The following is a 25294-nucleotide window of genomic DNA, read 5'->3' on the forward strand; positions in this document are numbered from 1 at the left end:
CTACTTTCTACTACACCATTCAAAACACAATTGATGTGATGATTTTATGAGTCTTCACTATGAGATTATAACGCAGATATGACATCATTATATTGAAAAAGTTTTTAAATAAAACCACTTAATGTTTTGATGTGAAATTAATGCAAGATAACAGCATAAACTGTTTATGTTTAGACTAATATTGAAAAAGTTTTTAAATAAAACCACTTAATATTTTGATGTGAGATTAATGCAAGATAAACTGTTTAAACTGCAGCATAAACTGTTTATGTTTAGACTAACTAAGGATATGTACAAGTCAGACACAGTAACATACAGTAAGTCAATGTGTGTACCACATTTTACATTTCATAAAAATGTCTCCTTTGCATGCAGGCCTAATTATTTTTGCACACAACTAATACAGTACATTGTACTGTATAGGGCCTAATTACATTAAATCATATAAACTAAATTATAAAAAATAAGTTGAAAAATTAATTATTTTATAAAAAATAGACCCAGAGTCGGTTAAATGGTAATTTTAGGGGATTCAGCAGTTAACCTGGAGTCGGTTAAATGGGGGACGGATAACAGGGGGACTCAACTGTACAAAATATGAAAAAGGATTGATTAGTACATTAATATGAAAGTACATTGGTTAGTAAATGATAAAATCCACACTAATGTAATATTAGGATCATAATAAACAAATTTCCCTTCAGTGGTAGTATTGTTTGTTGAGAAAATAAAAAAAATTCCCTCTGTTTGACCTCCCATTTAACATTATCATGCTATTTTGTATGCAGTGTACTATAGATTTTAAAGGAGGAAAATTAGTAGTGCTTGCAGAAAATCTTGAAAAAATTAGGGAAATTTTATTTGAAGAGAGCCAAAGAAATAAACTAGATACTGATGATGAATATGAACAAGACGTTGATGATATGGGTGAAGATCCTACAACAATCCTGATAGTAAAGAAGGTGAAGGTTCTACTAGATTCCGTAATACAAGTTGAATCCTTAAGAAATGATGCCAAAAAGCATAAAAGAAATGAAAGAACTAAAAATAAAATTCAAAATACTTGCTAAAGGAATGTCAAGCACAGTAATAAGATCATGGATGTTGTTAAACAGTGATGAAGTGGATAATGGTGGTATTAATAATAAAAGAGAGATTTCATCGTTACACTTGAAGGAGATGAAGAACATGGTAAAGAATGTTGCTTTATAGCTGGAAGACGCAACCTATTGAGCATTCTGGGAAAACTAGCAACAAATATGGTTCACACACAGGATCAGTGAAACTCTATTGAACCTCTTAAACTTTTTAATTATTTCTTCAGATAACAAAGTGAATAAAATATTTTTATGTATGAATGAAGGAATAACAACACAAAGAAAGGAGTATAAGAAATCAAGTAATGGTGAGGTTAATTTGAAGAAGAAATTAATGCATTGTTTGGTACCTTGTACCTGTCAGCAGACCTCTGTGATAAATCATATCACACACTGGAATATTGTTAAATAATGAATATTGTGGTAAAGATACAAGTTGCAATGTAGGAAAAGCAATTCCAATTTTTTATTAATTGCCTGTGATTTAATAATATAATTGAGAAATGAGGAGATTTCTAAGTTAGCTCTAATTTGTATGGGAAATATTTTGGAATAAAAATTTCAGAACATTATGAAGGTATAGAAAATGTTTTGAAAAAATTGCCAAAATAATAAACTGGGATCTTGTCACAATGGATGAACAATTTATTGGGTTTTGAGGGAGATGTCCAATCTGAATATATATTACTTATAAACACAATAAATATACATAAAATTAGTAATGCTTTGCAATAAAGGTACAAAATATATGTTTGACAATATGCTTTAATTGGAGAAAAACACTATTCCTGCAAAAGCAGCTGTTACAGACTACTCCATAAACAAGTGACTGAAGCAATCAAAGGCAGTAACCATTATGTTACCTTTGATGATTAGTTTACAAGCATTCCTTTAGCTAAGAAACTCATGAAAAAGAACGAACTGTGTAGGAATAGTAAAGAAAAATAACGAAAGATTTCCTACTGACTTTAAAAATCCAAAATGTTATTCACAGAAAGTACAATCTTCAATATTTTTGTTTTATAACAACATGACAGTTGTGTAATATAAACCAAAAGAGAATAAAACCCAGTATATTGTGGTTTCAACAATGTATCACCAACCTGCTGTGGATGAAAATAAAATATAATACGAGCATTAGTAAACTATTTAATCAAAAGGGTGCTAAATGTTTTAGATCTTATATGCTAAGATTTTAACTGTTCAAGAAAAATCAAATGATGGCCATTACATGCTATTTTTCATAAACCATTACGGCATTGTTGAGCTATTATGATTAATTTTGATTAACTCATATGTAATTTATATGCACATTGTTTTAGGTTGAAAGATTATAAACCATAAAATTGATAAGTTTTTAAATGAAGGAAATTTTCAGACGTCAAAAATTTGGATGACAAGATAAAATAAAAATCCATTTTAGAGAATAAAGATCCTCTCTAAGTTAACTTAAAGATAATGAAGCTATATTAGAAAAAAAATCAGAAAAATGTAAAATCTTGTACATAAGTAAGCAAATTTTGTACTTAGAAAAAAATTAATTATGACCAAATCTTACAATACATGTGAAAATGCCATTTATGGCACACACACTTTTTCCTGAACGTGAAAAAAACAAACAATGAATCTGTAACTGTAATTCAGAATTTTACACACAATGTATTATATCTTATATATGTAATGATTTTATATTTATGTAACTTTATGATTTATTTGTGTAGTTTTATTTAGGCGGTATTCATTTTTAAAATGAATTTGCATTTTTAAGCTTTATGCACAGAATGTAGAAACAGAAACAAAGATTATTACCTGTATTTCAGTAATGTATACAATATGTAAAACTGTATTGTATTATTATTATTTTTGAATTTAAGAGATTATATTATTTTACTTATACTTTATCTTATATATTTCTATAATGATTTTTTTTAACTTTCAATTTATTTTTTAGCAATTTAACCGTTATTTTACATTATTTCAATTATATATATAAATGAATTAAATTGAAGGTAATTTTATTAATATGTCACTTTAAATATTAATGGCAGTAGGCCTAGTTGTGTAAAAAGTAACACAATTTATTATGAAAAGATATAATACACTTTTCCAGCAGAAAAAAAAATCCCTTCATTTGAAAATAAATATATAAACAATCTTATTTCATCTCGTTGACAAGGCCCAATCCAAACGGAACTACCATATCAAGGTTAATATTAAATATTTTACTCAGGGAATTACAAGGTTGTTATGAGATCAGATAATAAAAATGTAGTGTAAATTGCAAAAAAAAAAAATAAAAACCTTACAACACAGTATCTATTATCATATAAAAAAATCTGTTTTGAATAAATCATTCTCATTTATCACCGCATTTAATTTTATAATAATCCATCATTGATGTACGAGGGGTGGTCCAGAAAATAACTTATGCTTGTGCCTAGCGTCGAGATGGGTGGGGATAGAGTCGCCATCTTGGTGTCAAAATATTTCTCCACTCAGTATGCATCAAGCTGTTGTAACGTGTCGACTTTGATTTTTCTTTGTTAGTTGTGAATTATTGAAATTTGCGCTTCAATAGAAAATCCCACGAGCTGTGGAGGTGCGTTCAGTGATGAGGTTTTTACTGGCAACAAACCTCAAACCAATTGAAATTCATCAGCAACTTTGTGAGGTGTACAGAGATAGAATAATGAGTGAAGGTGAGTGAGGCAGTCTGCATTCAGTTTAAAAATGGCTGCATCAATGTTCATGATGAGAATCGCAGTGGTCAGCCAAGCCTTGTGACTGATGAACTGACGATGAAAATCATAATAAAATTCGTGAACATCACCACATTACGATTACAGAACTCACACTTCATTTCCCCCAAATTTCATGAAGCTTACTGCATGAAATTGTATCGGGGAAGCTTGGTTATCACAAGTTTTGTACAAGATGGGTGCCAAATATCTAAGGCAGCAGATTTCTACAGAGAAGGAATTGAGAAGCTTGTGCATCGTTATAAGTGCTTCAATTTAAATGGCGACTATGTAGAAAAATAGTTTAATATTGCCCCTTTAAAATGTATATAATAAAATTTCTTTTTTTTATTTAGTTGGTTTTTTATTTCAAAATGTAAGTTACTTTCTGGACAGCCCTCACACAATACTACTAACAAAAATATAAAATAACTGACTATATAAAATTAATCTGTTATGAGTTGGTAGTGATGGCAGAAGCAAATGCCAGTCAACCAGGTCAAGTGATATGCAGTCTTTATTGGATTTTAGAAGATAATTTTTTAGAAAAAAATTCAATTCCAAAATATGAGTTCAACTAAAGTTTAGTGTGTTCCAGAAAAGGAAAAACCAAATGGAAAAGGCAAGAAAAACTGTCATTGTGCCAATGTAGCAAATGCAGTATCATATTGTACATGAAATTTCAAATTTTAAAGTATTTCATTAAAAAAAAGAAAAAAGTAATTGTTCATATAGTACATAGTGTTAAATATATATAAATGAAAATAGTAATTTTAAGAGTGAACTCTTTATATAAACTAATTTTGTTGATTATTCTTATTTTGGCATAGAAATAAAGTCAGCGTTAAAAAAAAACAAAAAAACAGTACAGTTTTGTTTTGCACTCTATGTTAGATATGCTCTATTAAAGAAGATTAGTTTTAATTTGAGATAAGTAGCTTTAACTATCACTTATGGCAACAATGATACATCATTTTAAAAGTAGCCTTTACTGATCAACATGTTATATATGGTTTTAATTAAATGGCCACTCCTTACAATGTTAGATATCAATAAGTAATATTAAAAAAAAAGAAAAAAAAAATAATTTAGGGATTTGAAGGTTAAAAGACAAAGATAACATGATTAAACATCAAAGAAATTTGGTTACTTCATAATAGTATTTCAAATTATAAAAGGAAACAAATTGATATTAATGCTCCACAGCATTAATATCAATTCAACAATAAAAAAATGTAATTGGATTTTATAGTATCATAATAATAATGATTAAAGAAAATTATTTTTCTTGCTTTCATGATTTTTATCATTCTGCAGCATCAATAAGAAAATTTTTCTTTAATTTGTGTATGTGGAGTGTAAAACAAGAGTACTTTGTTAATTCCTACAAAATAAAGATACGCTTCTGTATAATTATAAATTCAAAAATGGAATGCTCTTATAAAGAATGTGGAAGAAAAATGCTTCCACAGGACGTACTAAAAGAAAAGATGTAAATGTTTCAGAAAATATTTTTTAGATCAATGCTTTTAAAAATTGTCAACATACAAACAATTTTTAATAATTTTACTTACAGTTTTACCTGAAATTCTACACACAATGTGTCAATTTAAAGATTCAATTTTTTTATATAAGCTGCCAATAAAAAAATCTATTCAGCTGCAAAGAATGTCAGAGATGAAGTAAATAACTAATCTGAGAAGGATTTTTTTACATTTTATCCATAATTATTATAATTTTTAATTTAAATTTCTTACATTCCTGCACTGTACATTCAAACAAATGAAGTAGGAAAGGCATATTGTTCACGTCACAAAAAAAAAAAAACAATCAATATGCAAAATAAAAAGAAAGAAAAATAATAATTGTAAATGGGCATTAGCCAGTTGCTATGTAATAAATATTTAAACTAGTAGATTTTATATACAAAAGTAAACAAATGCCTCTCCTCCCAAAGTATTGAAACATTTAATGCAAAAAGAAGTTAAAAGGTAACAAAATATTTCAATTACCAAGTTATTTTACATTATATTAACAAAAGAAAGAGTAATGAAAAATAACTTCACTGTAATTACATAAAAAAAAAACTATTTTTCAATAATGTTCTCACCCATAAACAGAACATAAATATATATAACTAGATGAACAAACTTAAAAAATAATTCTCAAAAATATACTGTAATGTAAGTATACTTATATAATTATCCATTCAGTCAATGCTTTAAAGAAAGGAGAAATTAAAGTTTACAATTTTATTTAATCACATAACATACAACTATAAAAATGATAAATAACAGACATACTTGATTAAAATAAAAAATGGATAATCATAAAAAGAACTTCATATTAAAAAAAATATAAAAAATGTTTTATGGTACAAATCTTTCCAGTATAAAAATAAATGCTAAAATACTGTTTTCAAAAAATCATTCATCAGACCCAAATAACATGCTTCATGTATTAAGCATGCTTCATGCTTCATACAAATGAGGCATTCTAAATAGAAAAAAAAACCAGGGTCAACACTGACAGATACTAAATGACGAGTCTTCGTACACCGCAGTGACAGCAGAATTTAGCAGCTAGAACTGGATACTTTGAACCACACTCATGACAAAAACGAGCTGCATGTGAATTCTGGGAAGCAGCAGACGTAAATGAACCTTCTGTTCCACCAGAAGCAATCAACTGAGAAGTGTCCTCATTTTCTGACACTACTAAATCATTCATCTGAGGTGACTTCCTGTTCAAACTGAAAATATAATTAAAAAAATAAATAAGTATACAAAATTTATGATCACTGAAATTAGTATTAACCATAAACCAACAAAAAGCTTAATTCATCAAAACTTGAGTCATCCTTAGTGAATTACAGCCATCAAAAGATGTTTAAAAAAGGATGCAACCTTCAACTTAATTAAGGATTTGTAAGTTATACAAGGGTAAATTTTAAACTGGTTTACCTAATCAGATACAACACTATATTCAAGATTGCCTGTACTACCAACTGAAATCATTTTGTTAAGACATTTTGGCATCCATTCCATTGTATTGTGCAAACTATATCTATGTATTTAGAGCAAACTTATTTTATATATAATTCTTTTAAATATGAGTATTTTTTAAACACATGATACAAATTTTAACCTAATGAACATATGACTGTTAGAATTATTTTAAGTGGATTAAAAGTCTTATTTATTTGTCTGTGCTCAGTCCTCTCCTTTTGTCATATAAGACATTGCTTTTTATTAACTAATGTTTTACATAATTTACTTATCACTGGGCAAATGATCACAATCTGATATTCACATTAATGTGCTTCTTTGTAACTATTAAAACAAAAATATCTGTTAATAGGTCGTATATTCTATCAGTCATAAAAATTTATTAACTCAAATAACTGTTTTCTGCAGCACAAGAAATGATTGATAGCTAATATGTGTTATCAGTATTAATAGTACAAAGATTTGTGTTGATCAAACAGCTGCTTGTAAAAGTGAAAAAGCCATTGTTTAAATAATTGCAAAAGAGAATACTTGTTTATGATTTTCAATTCAATGATTTCATAAAAGAAAGATTATGGAACCAAAATCTGCAGCATTTTATAACAAACTTATAAAAAACTGATAACTCACAATAACTTATATAATTAAGGCTTGAAGCTGAGAATAATTTATTAACACTATGAAGATTTTATAACTCTGATTTTCTTAATATCTTTAAATTTTATTTATAACAACCTTAATAATTTTAAGAATCGAGATTGTATTTATTGATTTAAAATAGGTAAGTAAATAACATGAACAAATATTTTTTCATAAAAGAAGGATAAAAAAGGTAACTACATTTTTCTGGTAGTCTAACAGAAAAATATAATTTTATATTATCTTTTTATAAATAAATTTTAAAATATTTTACTTAAGCCCCACTAAAAACAGAATTGTTTATCTTTTATTTCATGAATTAAATTTATGTCTTTTTTCTCATACAATAATTAAATTTATTTACTTACAACATTGCTGTAATTCTATTGCATTCAATTTTATATTTATACTTCAGCTTTGAAAATTAAACATTTTCATTTTATTCATTCAGTTTGCCTTGTAAAAATAATATTTTCTTTTTATAAAAAAACTGAAGATTTAAAAAAAAAGCTTTCTTTCATTTGAAATATATATTTTTAGGTTTGTTAAACATGTATCTATGTTATAACAATCTTTTAATAATTTAAAAATGGGAAATGTAAAGTTTGTATTAATAGCAAAATAATAAAATTAAACTGAATGTTTTATTGGAATAGATTTCTCTAATAAATGATACTCTCTTTACATGTAATACATTAAAAAACCTGACTTTTATGAAAAAAAATAAATACTGCAAATAACTGCATTAAAAGTAATATTGGGGGATGTCAGTGTTAGGTCTTGACTTTCATTTGCAGAATCTTTTTTTTAATTAAATTTTTAAAATGAATTTTGATCAATAACTGCTAACATTTTTTACTTTTGTTGTGTGCTTTCACAGAGATCACTGCTGCTCATCAAACATTTTTTTAGTGATTAAAAACATAATTAAAACAATAGAAATAGAGGTTTACCATGTCGGTGATTGAAATAAAATCATCTATTCTGCTACTGTTACAGTCTAATGGAAAGTAAAAATCAATGTTTTGATTCTACATTTGAATACATTTTTAGATGTAAATTATAAATATCTTTATAATAAAAATTAGACTTCTATCCAGCTAATGTTACAGTCTATTGCAGATATAATCAACTGTTGCTTTGGTTCCATATTACATATTTTAATGTAAATTCAAAAAATCTTAAATCCTAGGTTTAAGGCATCTACATGAAAGCTCTCATTTATTTATAGTGAACAGTGCATCTTGAAGATTCCTAAAACTTCTTGGGTGCCTTCATGATGTACAAAACACAGTAATAAAAAGAACTGACAGCATCATTTTGACTGTTTTCTTTATTATCTTGCCTTTTTCAGTACAAATTTTACAGCTAACCTGCACATACTTACACAAGTCTTCCAAAAAAATTGTGTATGCTGAATTTTCACTAACAAGACATTATGAGCAAAATTTTAGAAAGTCAACCAGTGATATTTCATATTTAAATTTTGAATGTTTACTGTAACATCAAAACTGATGTTACTGTATGATCATTTACTGATCATACCAAAACATTGGTCACTTTTCACCGTTCAGTATATTGAAATAATTATACAATTTATTTATTTATTTATGCATTGCAATTTAATATTAGATAAAAAACAAGAATTTCTACATAATATGTATCTTTCTAGAGTGCAGTTCTTACCTGTTATAAGCAGAGTCTGAGCTAAATTTGTTTCCTGTTGATAGCTGTTGAGTCTCTGGCTTACTATTTTCACTGCTATTATTCATATCACCATGAGGGAGCGGGACAGGAGTAGGATTAGAGCTGGGAATCAAAGGAGGAACAGGTTTTAAAGGAGATTCAAATAATTTTTCAAACTCAGACATAGATTTCAAAAGCTCTTGTTCAGCTCTACTAGTTTCTTCTACCGAATCTGATCTTTTTAAACTTTCATTTGACAATGACAAACTCTCAAGAGATTTATTTTCATTAGGGTTAATATCATTAATAGGAGTTCCAAGAAACCTATCATAATTATCAGCAGGAAAGCCAAATAAGAGGTGTTCCATTTTCAAATTACTCTTCAGAAAATCTCTTCCTTTTCTGTGAGGCTCAACTGCTGATATAGAACGTTTAAGTGGTAATTCTACTTTTTTATCACAGCTTTGAACTTTAGCACTAGTACTTATTCCTTTTCTAAAATTATTCTTGTAACTGTCAACAGAATCAATACTAATAGTTGAGCACAAACTAAGACTGCTAAGACTGATAGGATTTTGATTTTTATCTTTGACACAATCACTTTCTATAATGCTATGTGATGATTGATTATGAATCGAATCAAATTTTTCAGGTGGTGGAATAAAATCATTCTCAAGGAAATCAGGAGATCTTGCAGGTTCTATGGGAGAAAATTTAGCAAATGCAGAGGTAGGAGAGGAAATGATATTTGTTTGAGATATACAACTAATTTGTTCTTTTTTTTCCTTATTGTCTTCTTCCTCATGATGAATTTCAGTTGTGACATCATCCTCCAATCCAAGAAGTTCTTTCATTTGCCTCTCTGCAGACTTGTATGGATCATAATTTTCCAGACTACTGCACAATCATTACAAGTGTAATTAGGAAAAAATTGTTAAAAATGAAAAACAATAGGGTATGCTTATACAATTATAGTAAATATACTGAGAAAATCCAACTCCTCTAGTTGTAATTAAAGCTAATTAAAAGAAATTCTGGAAAATTCAGCACTTAAAATATACAAAATCAAAAAATGATAAGATCAGTCATTAAGATAAAAATGTATTAATGTAGGATGGCATGATAGGAGACCAATAAGATATCAATTGCAATTATTAATATCCTATAATATTTATCTATTAAAATCAAATGAACTGATTAAAATCCAATTATGTAAAGAATACCTTAAATAATAATCTTATCTATATGCACTGATAATTGTTTGAAAGTGACAAAAAAATGTGCTAATTCTTAACTCCAGTTTAAATGTAAGCTTAAATGTGAGAGATTCTTAAATTTCTGATTTGATTTTGAAGCATTTTTATTATATTTGACATTTTCTGAGGTTACAATGTAGGAAATATATTAAAATTATTACTACAGGCTAAAAGAATCATTTTCTTAACTGAAGAATGGTTTCTTGACATTTCATCATTCAGGATGGAATTAAACAAATATTCATAAACAAAATTTTAAATTCCATAAAATCTACAACAGACTCTACTTTATTTTTGAAACTTTATGGATGGAATTATTATGTTTTTTTATCTATATTTTACGCTCAGGGTACAGTTTTTAAAAAAAAAAAAAAACAAAGATGTTTAAGATTTACAATGACTTTTGTTTTTGAATGTAAATTTTTTCATGCGAAATGATAATGAATGAATTGTTAAAATAAGAATTGACTGAGAACAGTTTTGTTTCTTTTACAATATGCAAAATTGATCTTTTATTTTGTAATTATCTCAATATTATGCTGTATTTTTTCACATAAAATACAATCATATTATCTGTATTGTAATAATTGATTAGAATATAAACTTTTCATATCTCTTTCAGTAAAATTTTGTTGATTTTTTCTTCAGACTGCATTTTACTAAATATATTGTAGAGAGGAAAAATCTAGAGATAAAAGTTGAATTTAAAAGTTAATAAGTGTAAAAGAAAAGATTAAGCAGGGGTTTCAACGTTTCTATTAATAAATGAAATTTTTTTTCAGATAAGTGTTGCTAACATCTTTTCTCCCTTTAACCCATTTGTCAATTTATAAAAATGGCCAGCTGTAGAACAGTTGGCCATATATAAGTTTATCCATTAAATTATAAGAAATCTTATGCTATATAAATGAATACAATCTATTACAGCAAAAATAATCACAACTCAAGAGAAGGTTAGTGTGAAAAATGGTATATGATACATGGGACACGAGAGTGTAGGAAATTATCTTTTTTTTTGAACTATCAGGCTTCCTAGATATTTTTATATGCAAGAGATGCATGCTACAGCAACACTATCGTAGTTAATATTCTTAATAAATAATAGCTGCATTATTACAGGACAGTGTTATGATAGGTGGAATGGGGAGATTCATACCTGTACCTAATCTTAAGCGCTATGAAGCGCTACAATCTTAAGCGCTATTTAGAAGTGCTACACCTGTAAACGTACAAATTAATGGCCAAAGTTGTAAGTATTAAATTTAATAGCTACACAAGAAATTTGATCAGAATAACTCTATCTTATTCAATCTCAGTAAAGAGGAATAATTATAAATGTATTCTATTAAATTAACATATCAAAACAAATCAAATTAACTTATCAAATAAAACATTCATTATTAACAATTTATTATCAGATTATATCACACAGCAGAGTAAAAAGAAAATGGATGCCTGAACACCACTGCAGCATCTCTGCTAATTTATAATAAAATTATATACTTTCATAATATATATTATAAATTTCTAATTAAGATTGAACTTGGGGATAAGACTGTAAGGCAGTTTGCAATGACAAATTAATCAATCTTAGAAGTTACCAAGTGAACTTTATATGGCACTCCATTTAATACTGATCATCAAGAAATGTAGGAAACTCAAAAGAAAATAAAAATAAATGTACAAATTAAAATAAATGTTTAGATTTTTATAGCAATGATAATTTTATAACCAGTTAAGGATATCTAAATAAGCTTTCACTTACTATTCAGGGTTGTTTTTGTAAATGAGTCAATTACAAGAATTCTACATTTTAACTTTATTCTTTATAAAATGGGAGAGTTCTGTTGCTACAGTTGTACACTGGAAGTGGAATAATTTACTGACATTTAGTGAATAAATAACAATGAGGTTACAAGCATTTTAAGGCAATAGAATATATAAATCTCCTCAAATTCTATAGTAATTAACATAAACCAAGATTTATTTATATTAGCCACATTTTATAAAGCAGAGTGTCCGAGACGAAACACCCTAATTTGAAACACTTATACTGAACATAATAAACATCCAAGACAATTTTGTTAGGTGGTAGATGGTATCTTAGCTAAAAAGAAGACAATCCAGTGAGTTTGATGGATATGAAAATATTATGGAAATGTTTTTGGACAGTATTCGCACTGGAGTATAAATTTATGAAGTTCAGAATTACAAAATGATTCCAAAAAGAAAAAATTCTTGAACATAACGGTTTAAATGCCAATGAGGTAAATATTTAACACAAAATTAATTTTAGATAAAATAATATCTTAGGTTAAGAAGTTATGTCAGTTTTCTTTCTTAAATAATCAGGATAATGTAAGCAATACAGCTTATTAATAAAATAATATAAGCAGCAAAAAGTGTTTTGTTTACTTTATAATATAATATTTATAATATTATTCAATGTAGTAATTTGTTTGGCAGTAAATGGTGTTTATTGGAGATGTAACCAAATAACATTGAATAATTTAATGTAGGACAGGACACAAAATTTTACAACAGGTAAAATAGGAAAATCTTTATCATTTAATGAAGGTTACAAGTGCCACACTATGCTAAAAATAAGACTGTTTGCAGAGTATAACACAGTATGAATGAACAGTGCAAAAGATATACAAAGAATGTAGCACACAGTGATGCAGATTCAAGTTCATATTAGCAATATGTGCGATACTGAAATTCAAATACCTTAATAAACTGCCATCAGCAAAAAATCCTTTATGAACAATGTGTATATAGGAATTAAGATAATTTGTAAGAATAAAAAAATAATTGCGGTGGGTACAATAATCTACCACACCAATTTAAGTTTAATGTTTTAAAGTATTATTTTACATACTGTACATCAGTTTTCATATATTTAATGAATTTATTAATTTCCATAATGAAATATGAGATATGATTTAGTGTGCTAAGAATTTTTTGATAGAATTATGCTAATTTTGTAAATAGTTTGAATAGATAAATGTAATTAATATTACATGAATGTTTAGGTATTTTCAGTAATTTTATTTTAAAATAGCTGGGTCTAGTCTTAGAAATAATTAATCCAAACAATTGAGAAAAAATTGTGGATTTTTTTTTGTGAATATTCATTTATGAAGAAAGTTTTAAAACTACAACCATAATTTTACATTCTTTAAAAATAATGCAAAATTTAAAAATTTTCATGTATAATTGTAGTTTGAAAAAAGTTTCTACATGAAGTATGTTGATGTAGAAATTTTGGTAGTGAAATAATCTGATTTTTAAATTTACTTTATAACTTCATTACAAATATCCAGCATTTTAATTTAGGGAAAAAACATTCCTTAACTTTCTGAATTAACAACTGAAATCTAACAGTAAATAATAAGATGGTATGACCTTTGAGTGATCAGTCCTGGTGGGACAGTACAATTGTGACTAGGATTAGGAACTCTATTGCACACAAAACTGTAATTCAATCTCTTTTCTATAACTAATTGTTTTGGGTGAAAAGGCTTATTTATTGGGTTATTATTCTTTTTAAACAGAATTACTGCTTTTCAAGTCTTTTATGTATGCTCATGCAGGTTTCTGTAGTGTTAGCTCAATCAGATGAGTATAATTAAATAAAAACAAAAAAAAACATTAAAATATCAAAAAACTTTAAAAAGTAGGAGGGTAAGTCAATTATTATCCGCAATTTAGTTATATTTTTGTTTATGTGGGTAGTACTGTCGTATTGCATAGATGATGCATGCATGGTTTAATTGTTGTTATGTCTGTGCAGGTTTGATGCTGCTAGGTTAGTTACATTATCGCTGCCCTGATGTTAACCATGGCTGCTCCACTTTCTGTTTCACCAAAGAAGAGCAACATTCAGTGATCGGTTTTTTATGGTTGGCAGGTGTATCAGGGGCTGAAATTCATCGAAGACTTTCGGTACAGTACAGGAACAGTATGTTGCCACAATGGAGTGTCTACGAATAGATTGAAAAATTCAAAAATGGTCGCACAAGTGTTACGCAGGACGAAGGAGCCAGACAACCGTTTACCACCATAAATGAGGAAAACATTGAACGTGCCCGTGACATGGTTTTCTTAGACAGATGAGTAACTATTACTGAAGTGGCACATCATCTGCAAATTAGTTACGGTTCTATCTACGAAATCATCCACAACAGACTTAGGTTTCATAAAGTCTGAGCAAGATGGGTCCCAAAACAACTCACACAGTTGCATAAACAAACACGCTTGGACATCTGCCAAAAACATCTGGATCGCTATGGTAACGAACGGGACATCTTCTTAGACAGAATCATCACTGGTGACAAAACATGGATCCATCATTATGAGCCGGAGAGTAAATGGCAGAGTATGGAATGGAAACATCCAAATTCGCCCTGCAAAAAATGTTCAAGACCCAACCATCCGCAAGAAAATGATGCTTACGATTTTTTGGGACTTGCAAGGCCCAGTACTGCAACATTATGAGGAAAGGGGCACGACAATAAACAGTATGCGTTACAGTGAGATGCTTACTGTCAAGCTGAAGCCTGCAATTCGAAGCAAACGCCAAGGACTGCTGTCGAAAGCTGTTGTGTTGTTGAATGACAATGCCCGTCCACACTGCTGAAACGCTCCAGAAACTCAACTCATTCTCCGTGTAGTCCTTCTGACTACTACTTGTTTGGTCCATTCAAAGAGACATTAAGGGGCCGTTGATTTACCTTGGACGAAACAACGAAAGAAGCAGTGCATTCCTGGCTCGCAGCTCAATGAAAAACCTTATTTTATGAGGGCATCAGGAAGCTTGTGCAACAATGAACCAAGTCGTTGAAATGCAAGGAGACTATGTTGAAAAATGATGTACATGTAAGTTTCCTATTTGTATTGCAATAAAATTTATAACTACATTGCAGATAATAATTGACTTATCCTCAGAGTAATGAAACAAACATCTTTTTCCTTTAAGTCATTTAATAAAATTGGCGCTAATCAATTTATTGCCAATGTTGCATCTGTATATGAAATTGTTTATTTAAATGCTTTGTTAAAAATATTTTCATTGGATTTATGTTAATAAATTTAATTTGTTATTACCTGTTTAAAATTGTCAAATAACATTAGTAATTTTTTATTTTGATTTATTAATTATCAATGGACTGATGGAGAAAATCCATCATAACAAAAGAAAATATACAAAATACCTTATTAGATTTTCACAAAATTTATTTTAAAAAAAAACCACAACAGATGTATCAGTACACGGTGCCTTTCTCAGATGTTATGAAGAGAATACAAATCTAAAAGTACATACAACAAAAAAGTACAGAAACCAAAAGAAATAAAATACTTAAAGTAAAAATAATATCATAAAGCTCCTTTTTGTATCTATATGTATTTTACTTCTTTTGGTTTTTATATTTTTTGTCGCATGTACTTTTAGCTGTTGTATTTTGTTCATAACACCTGAGGAAGTTACTGTGTACTAAAACAGGTGTTGTGATTTTTGTTAAATGAATTTTGTGAAAATCTAGTAACATATTTTGTTTATTTTGTTTTGTTTTAATTTATAAGTATGTAGTTTCTATTAGTAGTATAAATTTTTTTTTATTATATCACTTGAACTTAATATTTTACGTATTAATTTTCATAAATCAGTTATGAAATACATATACTTGGATAATGTGCTCTTTAGAGAAAAAAATCACACCTCTCTTATCACACCTTCTTACAAACAGCACTAATTATCAAATGTACAATTATTTTTATCTAAATGAAGGTTTACATTATTACTTCAATTATGATGTGTTTTATATTATGTTTAGGTGTTTCAAAAAAATGTATACACATTTTGAACTGTTATAGAAAATTTATTTTTGTACCTACAAGGTTCAATTTGCGGGAAAAATAGGCTACCAGTCCAATTTGAAAAATAAATGTATTTTTGATCAAACTGAATGTTCCAAATGGTGGTTAAAGTAAATGTTCAAAATAGTAGCCTTCAGCAATGATACATTTTCGATCAAATCATGACTCATTTTTTTGACACACACCATTTTTTTTTTTGAACAGAAAATTTATTTTCGTACCTACAAGGTTAAATTTCTGGGAAAAAGTAATGTTGTTTCCCCAATAGGTGGCAGTGTGGCACTCTCATGTAAGAGTAGTGTAAGTGTTAGTAATGAGCAACGCATTCTGAAGAAAGGCAAGTTGTGGATGTACATTGCAGGGCTGGTGCAACAGCTAAGTGACAATGAACCAGATCGCAGGATACAGTTTTGTGAATAGGTTCAGGGAATGGTAACATGTGAACTGGGTTTTATGGGTAGCATTGTTTGGTCAAATAAAGCACAAGTCAAATTTAATGGAACTGTAAATAGACATAATATTTGTGTACTGGACTATCCCCACATTACTCTTGAAAAGGCTGTGAATTTGCCTGTGGGAGGAATGTGAGAATGTGGGTGCGGTTTGTCTCATAGGGGACTCATTGGATCTTTCCGTTTTGAAAATACTGTAACTGGAGAAAAGTACCTAACAATGCTTGCTGATTTCATTTTCTCTTCTATTCATGCAATGTACAGAAATGACAGGCTTTATTACCGAAAGATGACACCTTGCCGCCCTATTATACGGATTTGTGAGCATACGTGAATCAAAATGTACCAGGCCAGTAAATAGAATGCAGGAAACCAACTGAGTTTCCTGCACGCCCTCATATCTTACACTGCTCAATTTTTTCTTATGAGGCACAGTAAAAGATGAAATGTATAAGCCATGTAACCTGGAGAAACTTTGGGATGAGATTCAAGCAGTGTGTCCAGAAATCCCACTGGACACTTTGGTGTGAGCTACGGAATCAGTCGTGACTCGTATTCAGAAATCCATCACTGCTGATGCCCACCATTTTGAACATTTACTTTAACCACAGTTTGGAACATTCAGTTTGAACAGGAAGTATTATTTTTCAAATTGGACTGTAGCCTTACTTTTCCAAGAAATTTAACCTTGTAGGTAGGAAAATAAATTTTCTATGACAGTTCAAAGTGTGTATACATTTTTTTTAATCACCTGTATATTTATATCTAACATTGCAAAGGAAATTTAGAAGGAAGTTTCCCCTTTCTAAATCATGTACCAGGCTAATGCTTTTATTAATTACTTATCCTGACTATTATATAAATTACAATGTGAAGTTTCTATAAATGAATGTCTGCTTAATATCAAAATGCCTACTTTGTAAAATAAGGAGAAAAACCAAACAAGTTTAAATCTAAAGGACTTTGCATGGGATATGGATACATTGTAATATAAAATGTCTGTTTTTTTAAACACAAACATTAACTAGTCAAATTCAAAAATTGAAACAAGACTCATTTTAAAACTTTCTTTTTTCTTAATTTAATTATGCAAAATTTACATTCTAAAAACTACTGAATCCTTTGGAGCGGTTAAAAATATTATCTAACTATTATTCTTTTGTTACATATGTAATCTTCTGAGACCATGTACCACATGCAATTTATAAAATAAAAACCTACCCTTCATGTTAGCTATTCTTGAATATTTGTTGAAAGTAAAATAAGTTCCCTCTTTCTAGTGCAATGGACAACTGTTATTTACTGATATAAATACCAAAATATTTCAAATGCTGATATCCCTATTACATTAACAAAGGAGACTTAGTGTTAAATAAGTTCTGAAATTAAATCCTGATGAAGTTTTCATTTTTCACATGCAAAAATAGATAAATAATTGATCAGTCTGCAGATACTATGTGAATAAATAACTGGCATGTTGGTTTGAAAAGATTCGCTGAGTATGTCTCAAGTTCAGATGGCTTATACCAGATGCTAATGTAGAGTACTATATATTGCACTATTACCATTTGTCAAGGGAGAGAAGGAAAATCACGAGAACAGAACTCAGACCCTATTTAACTAAGATTCATTAAACTGTAATAACTTTTAGACATATTGAAATGTTGTGGAATAAACTGGAGTCTTTTTTGTTAATTAAAATTTTATGATTTAAATATCATAAAATGAAATTCAAATAAACCTATATTTTACTTTTACTTTTTATTTAAGTTTAATTTATTTTATATTTGAACTACTTATGGCTATGGGAGACAGTTTTCCAGATTAAAGAAACTTATAATGAATAAATATATAAATAAATGAGTAAATTAATGATAATTAATAATCATTAATTATTAATGATAATCTTGTAAGTACTTAAGTTAATTTTGATGAATTCTTCATTCTTACTGTTTCTGTCATTAACATAATTGTTTGTTTTTTATTTTTGCATTACTATCTGTATCAGTTAAAGTTGTAACACACAAAAATCATCTTAAAGTGCATTAGTTAAGACTCTTTTTTGGGTGTTTTTTATAAGGAGTGTATAGTAACACTCTGGGTTGAACAGAAAGGTAATACATTAGGATTTATATCTGGCATGCTGATGCACGTTAATTTGATTAGTGAAGAAAGCAACTAGAAATCACATCTCTTCTTACTTTTTTAAGTATGGTATGGATGCTTACTATTCTTGGGAATGGCTATGGCATTTTCCTACGTAAATTGTACATCATGCCCAGTTGCTTACAGTCATTAGATTAAAGCCCATACCAATATCCATACTGTGCTACTGAAGTATGAACAAAATAAAATGTCATAAATATTTATAAAATGAAGGTATAATTCAAGAATTTTTGCCAAGGAAAAGAAAAAGCCAGTGATTAATTAAATAAAAGTAAACTAGATAACAAAAATAATACTATTTCATACATTTAGTGATTTAATTTTAATAAAATATTTTGTACTTTGTCTCCAGTGTCAAATTCACTTTTCTAAAAACATATTACAACAATTTTTTAAAATTTTCCATACAAGATATTTACATGCACTAAAATTTTCCCCTTATTTTCTTTACACCTATTAATATAAGTAAGGCAGGGTTTGAGCTATTTCATTACTAAAACTACAGACGTATAAGAGAATAGCTCATTTGAGAACAATTATTAATATGTTTAATGAGTGTACTACTTTGTCTCAAAAAGAAACCTACTTGGAAAAAGTAAGCTGAAAATCAAGCACATTTTTCTTATTATCAGCTGCAAAATCCCCAAACATTTTGTCTCATATGTGAAATGAAATTTTTGAGAAGCATCTTAAGAAACAATGGTACAATATATGAATATATAGAGAAAGGAACTGGGAAACAGCAAGAAAGGGAAAAACAATATAGATACATGCTTGGTTTGGGCATTTAAATAGAATGGGGAAAAAAGAGTAAATATAATCTGATTAATGAAAGAAGACAGAGAACAGATATAAATTCATAATCAACAGTTAGCAAAAACAAAATGCACACCAAGCTATTATGTTGTTTTGACATCATTTTATTAGAACTCATTTCATCAGAAAGAAATGCATAATTTACATTTTCAGAATAACTCAGGAGATCATGGTTTTTTACATCCTCTCTTTTAATACATGCAATTTCCTAGTCCATAACAAAAATATTCTAAAAAATGTGTAATTAAGGATATGTTAAGGATAAGTAAGGAATTTTTGCTTTGGGCTTTCAATCAAATTTCTGGTTCTTTTGATTTAAAATGTTTGTTTAGATTTCAAGGATTTTTTCACATGTATGAATAAATCGAATACACTTGTGACTGATAAGCTGCAGCCTACTAATCTAAACATCAGCAGTTGTCCAATATTCAACTATCATTTGAAACAATAATATTTTACTTTTAGAAACATAATACAGCTTAATATTTTACTACTTCAACAACACCATTGTTAAAAAGAATGAAAACCCTTTCTGAGTGATAACAAAATATAAACTAAGCCACCTGCCTGAGCTAGAAAAACAGCAATGTAAAATAGACATTTGATGCATCAATGTCAGTCCCTTGGCAGAGTTCAGTAAGATTTTTTTTTTCGTTTTTGTGGGCGAATAATGCCTTGGCGTTATCATCGCCCGGAATTTTAATTATAAAAGGGTAAAGTAACTCCAAAATAATAAAGCCTATAAGGCGTAAAAGTAATATTAATCATATAATAAAAATTTATTAAAACAAGTCAAGAAGGAAAAATAAAACTAAAAATTATTACCACAGACGAAGTCGCTAAAATATAAAAGTTAAAATAATCAAATAAAGAAACTATATAAAACTTACCCAATTCTGATGGGTTGTGCAAAATGTTCCAGTAAGATGAGTCAATGAGTTAACTCGTGATTATAGTACTCAATTAGTTAATGAAATAGTGCTCAATGTGTTAATGAAATAATTTACAATAGAGTATGCTTAATTTAATGTATAATACATATTTTACTAACTGCTGGTTACAAAATTATAACAGCTCAAACTCAGATTTCTTCTTTCATTAACCAGAATGCAAAAAGTATTTTCAGCTTAGAAATAAAAAAAGCAACTAAGAGCAGATAGATAAGATACTGGATGATTATATGACGAGGAAATATGATTAAAGTAATATCTTTTCAGAAAAAAAAGTGTACTGAAACAGAAGTTGAGAGGTTGTTTTAACTATATCCTGACAAAGACCTGAAGATGTGTGAAATTAAAGATCACATATGTATGACACTGAATTACAAAATTAAGAAGCTTTAAAATGAGTTGTGAATCAAAATTCTATGAATTTGCACTAAGGCATGTAAAATTAAGTTTCTTCTTTTTTGCAATGGTATACATTCAGGTACACTTAACCAAACGTAGTAACAAAATTTACTTAAGAAAAAAATTTTTTAAACTGCAAATGACTTCAATGTCATTAGTATTTGGCATTACTTGAAATAATCAGTTTTATGAAAGAAGCAAGCAAGATAATCTAGTTAAAGTATATAAGAACTTTAAATAAAATATCAACAACTGACAAGCAATATTTAATAGAATATGTGCATTACAATACAAATAGAAGTGCACTGACAAGCAATGTTAAAATTACTCACACAACTGGAAAACGCTTTGGCAGTATAGCAGTAACAACATGTTTGACTACACGAGGTAAGACAACCCTAGACCTATGGAAACATAATCGAATAATAAAATAATATAATTAATGTTTAAATACTTGAATATCTAGTAGCTTTAAAATTTTTTTTTAAATAACAGGAAATAACTTTAAATATGTATTAGCAAGAAAGGAATATCATAAACTGTTATACATTAATCAGTTAATAAATCTAGTGATATTAAAAAAAAACCAACTGACCAATCACTACCAATAGCTTTTTGATAAAAAACATTTTCTCCATTCATTATCAATTGCGGCAATTTAGAAGGACTGACTGACTTGTTTATTTGGTTACACTTTTTTCTCATTACAGTTAATTGAGGTAATTTTAATGGCTTAGATGTATTATCCAACTTATCATTTTTCTTTAAATAAAAATTATTAACAGGAGGAAATGTTTGGTCTTTTTCTGCTTCCAGCTGCCAAGTGGTTAGTTTTGGAATTTTGGGATTCTTTGTAGAAGAGTTTGATTTCAAATGAGAATTCTTCATTTTAATATTTTTAAATGCTTCCTTTAATGATGATTTCAGAGGCGGTTTCTTTGGTAATTTTATTTTTAATGGTGGCAAAAATGAATGCTCAATATATGACTCTGAACGTTCTCTTAAAAAAGCTTGATTATTACTATTTTCATTATCTACATAATTTTCTCGCCATAACTGATTTTCTACACGACTAATCTCAGTTCTAAAAGACACATAGCATTTTTCAGAAGCAGAATATTCAAAACACTCCACCTTATTATGTAATGAATCTGATAAGAATTCTCTATCATCATCTGAATTTTCAACATCAGAATAATCAAAAGAATGTTTCACTTTTAACTCAGGTTCACAATTTAATTCACAACTTAAAGCTTCAACCATATTACAAACACACTCTTCCTGAATTTCAGTGGCTATACTAACATTTTTATCATTACAAAACATTTCACGTTTGTAAGGCAAGTCTGAATAAGAATCATGGTTTTCAACAACTTTTTTACAATTCTTATAATCAGCATATTTATTTGTATAAATAAACTCAGGAGTATCCACATCAACAATGCTGATGGTAATATTACTGCCAGTAGGTGGAATTTTAGACTGTAAAAAGTTTTCTGAATTAACACTATTTTCAAAATTAGGTAAATTTTCATGGTTTTTATTATCAGGTGAGTTTTCAGTCTCTACCTTTCTGCATAAAATTGTTTCTTCAGAACTGGAAAATTCATCAGTGGAAATTGAATAACCAGCACCTTCAAAACTAGTACCATTATCTTTCAATTCTAACTCCTCAATTTCAAATGGGTAAATTTCATTCTCATCAGATAATTTATTTTTCTTGATTGCTTCACAGTTTTCCTCATTATCACTAACCCTTTTGCACATCATATCAATTTCGGAACACTTTGGTGACGGACACATAGTTTTAATGTCGAATATTTGTTCTTCAGGGTAGATTTTATCTGTGTCACATAATATTACTTGACTGTTATCATCAAAATAATCATTATTAAGTTCACCATAATTTAATTTATCACCTGTCATACTGCTACTACATAAATTTAATCCATTGTTGCATTTTTTCTGGCTGGAGTTAATCATCATGTCATTTGTGTTACCATTAGAATTAGGTAAAGCAGCTGTAATGAAGCTATCATTTTTATTTCTAATATTTACAGCAGTATCACTGTACCTATGATACATAAAATTCTGATTTATATCCTGAGAATTTTTAATGTCTTTATCATCAACCACAAATGTTGATGATCTAACTTTAGTCCATTCATCTGGGACACTAGTAACTTCACTTTCTGTAAATTCCGTATTGTTTATTTGTAAATTATTCAATTCAGAAGAATTCTTTTTCTCAGTATTTGATGCTTCATTTTCACTAAAAGACTCATGTTCTTCACTATCATCAGAGTACAATCTCTCAATTTCAGATTTATGATTTGGCATTAAAAAGATTTGCTGCAATTTGCACATTCTAGCTTTTCTTTCATAACAGCATTTCAATACATTATTATTAAAATTATATAAATCAGAATCAGATTTACTTCGCTGGCAATCCATGCACAGTTCCATATCCATGTTCATAAAGTCATTACTACTACTAGGAAGGCATTTATTATTATTTATTACATAATTTTTGGGACTATTTGCAGAGTCTTTTTCACAAATATAGCTACTAATATCATTTTCTTTACTTGTGTTATAGTCACTACAAACTGAACTTTTATTGAAGTCTGCACTATCAGATATAAATAAAACGTCAACCAACTGAGAAAGATCACTAGGTGAATCACATCTTCTTCGTTTAACAGGACTAGAAAAATCATCATCAAATACAGTTTTAGGAATCTTGTCACAAGAATTATCTAAACTATCACAAGAATATATCAGTGACTCTACATTATTATATTTTTTCTTCCTAGGAATGTCTTCTAGATCGAATATTTCTGTCACTTGAGGTGTTGGTGTACTAGATCTATTTATATAATCATCAAATTGTTTGGAATTATTAAAACCATTTTCATCAGCTATAAAATCTTTATTATCAGAGAATGATTCTGAAACATGAGCATTCTGAGTCACATTCACTGATGCTAAATCAACACATGAATTAATCAGTAAATTATTTTCAGTCAAACAATCTTGAAGGGATACGTTCCATGAGGAATTTTTTAATCCATTTTTACTTCCTTCTTCAAAATTAGTACAACCATAATCATAAGTGCCTGCCACTCCATCTGAAGTAATACCTTTACTTAAAGTCACATGAGTATTTTTATTAAAATCAGAACAGTTTAATGGACATACCACATCTGGCTGATCGATAATTGAACAGGATTCTTTAGCTACAGATGAAGTGTAACTTAATATGCTTATATCACTTTTGTTATCAGATTTCCTTTCATCTACAAATGGACTGTAATTAACATCCATACTTTCAACTGATTCAACTGTCACATTTTTGATATTGCATTCTTCTTCATGGTCACTTCCTGTAATTACTCTATTAATACAAGTAGAACCAAGCAAAACCTTGTTTTTAGTTTCATCCACATTTTCTTCCATGTAGTTTTCCTTATTATAATTATTTAAGTTTTGGCTGGTGTAATTAGTTATCACAGAAGCAGGACGACATGCATACACTGTCATTCCAGCAATATCATCATTTACATGAATGCCATTTAAAATTGGTTTCTCCTTCCGTATATATCTTCTTTTTAAGTGTTGGAATTCACATGCCTCAGCAGGAATTGGGACGGCACTGGGAACAAGGAATAGGAACAATGCAGGATTGCCAAAAGCAAAAGTATTACAATATATTATAGAAAAGCAGAATATATATTATTTTAAATATTATAAATAATCCAGCATTAAATAAATTAATTATCATAATTCTTAAGATTTAAAAATATAGAAACTGAATAAAAACCCATTTCTTCCATAATATCAATAATTGTATTACAACGGGGTACAAGAATCTTTATCTCAATTAACAACACAAATCAACAAACTGAAATTCCCTTTCATCCCTTCAACTAGCAAGCAGTAAACCTAAACTTTGATTTTCTGAATTGAATTTTGTAATTTTATATTTGGTAAAAAACAAATTAAATAAATATAGCTCAATTAACTGGAGTTTATTACAATTGAGGGGTGTTGTCAGATAAGTTATGTAAATTCTGTGTACTCATGCATTTACGAGATTCATTCAAATATAAACCTGAATTTGTTTAGATAGCTTTATTGATATTATATAAAATTACAAATAAATTACCTTTTTTTTTGATACAGTTTCCTTCAACAGAAATACATT

General features: G+C 28.5%; 1 protein-coding gene across 2 annotated transcripts in view; it reads right to left on the reverse strand.

Annotated features, from left to right (window-relative positions):
* Nucleotides 1-6143: 6143 nt before the first annotated feature.
* LOC142318340 (uncharacterized) overlaps nt 6144-25294 on the reverse strand; it is a 67916-nt gene continuing 48765 nt past the window's right edge. The window contains exons 6-8 of one of the 2 annotated variants that reach the window (XM_075354925.1): nt 21420-21491; nt 9169-10065; nt 6144-6587 (exon numbers count right to left, since the gene is read on the reverse strand). In XM_075354925.1, coding sequence (XP_075211040.1) covers nt 6371-6587; nt 9169-10065; nt 21420-21491 — 1186 coding nt within the window. In that variant the 3' untranslated portion in view covers nt 6144-6370. The remainder of the gene's footprint in view (nt 6588-9168; nt 10066-21419; nt 21492-25294) is intronic. The other variant, XM_075354926.1, reaches the window with a different exon arrangement.

The sequence above is a fragment of the Lycorma delicatula genome, chromosome 1 (genome assembly GCF_047948215.1).
Source record: "Lycorma delicatula isolate Av1 chromosome 1, ASM4794821v1, whole genome shotgun sequence".
NCBI classification, from domain to species: domain Eukaryota; kingdom Metazoa; phylum Arthropoda; class Insecta; order Hemiptera; family Fulgoridae; genus Lycorma; species Lycorma delicatula.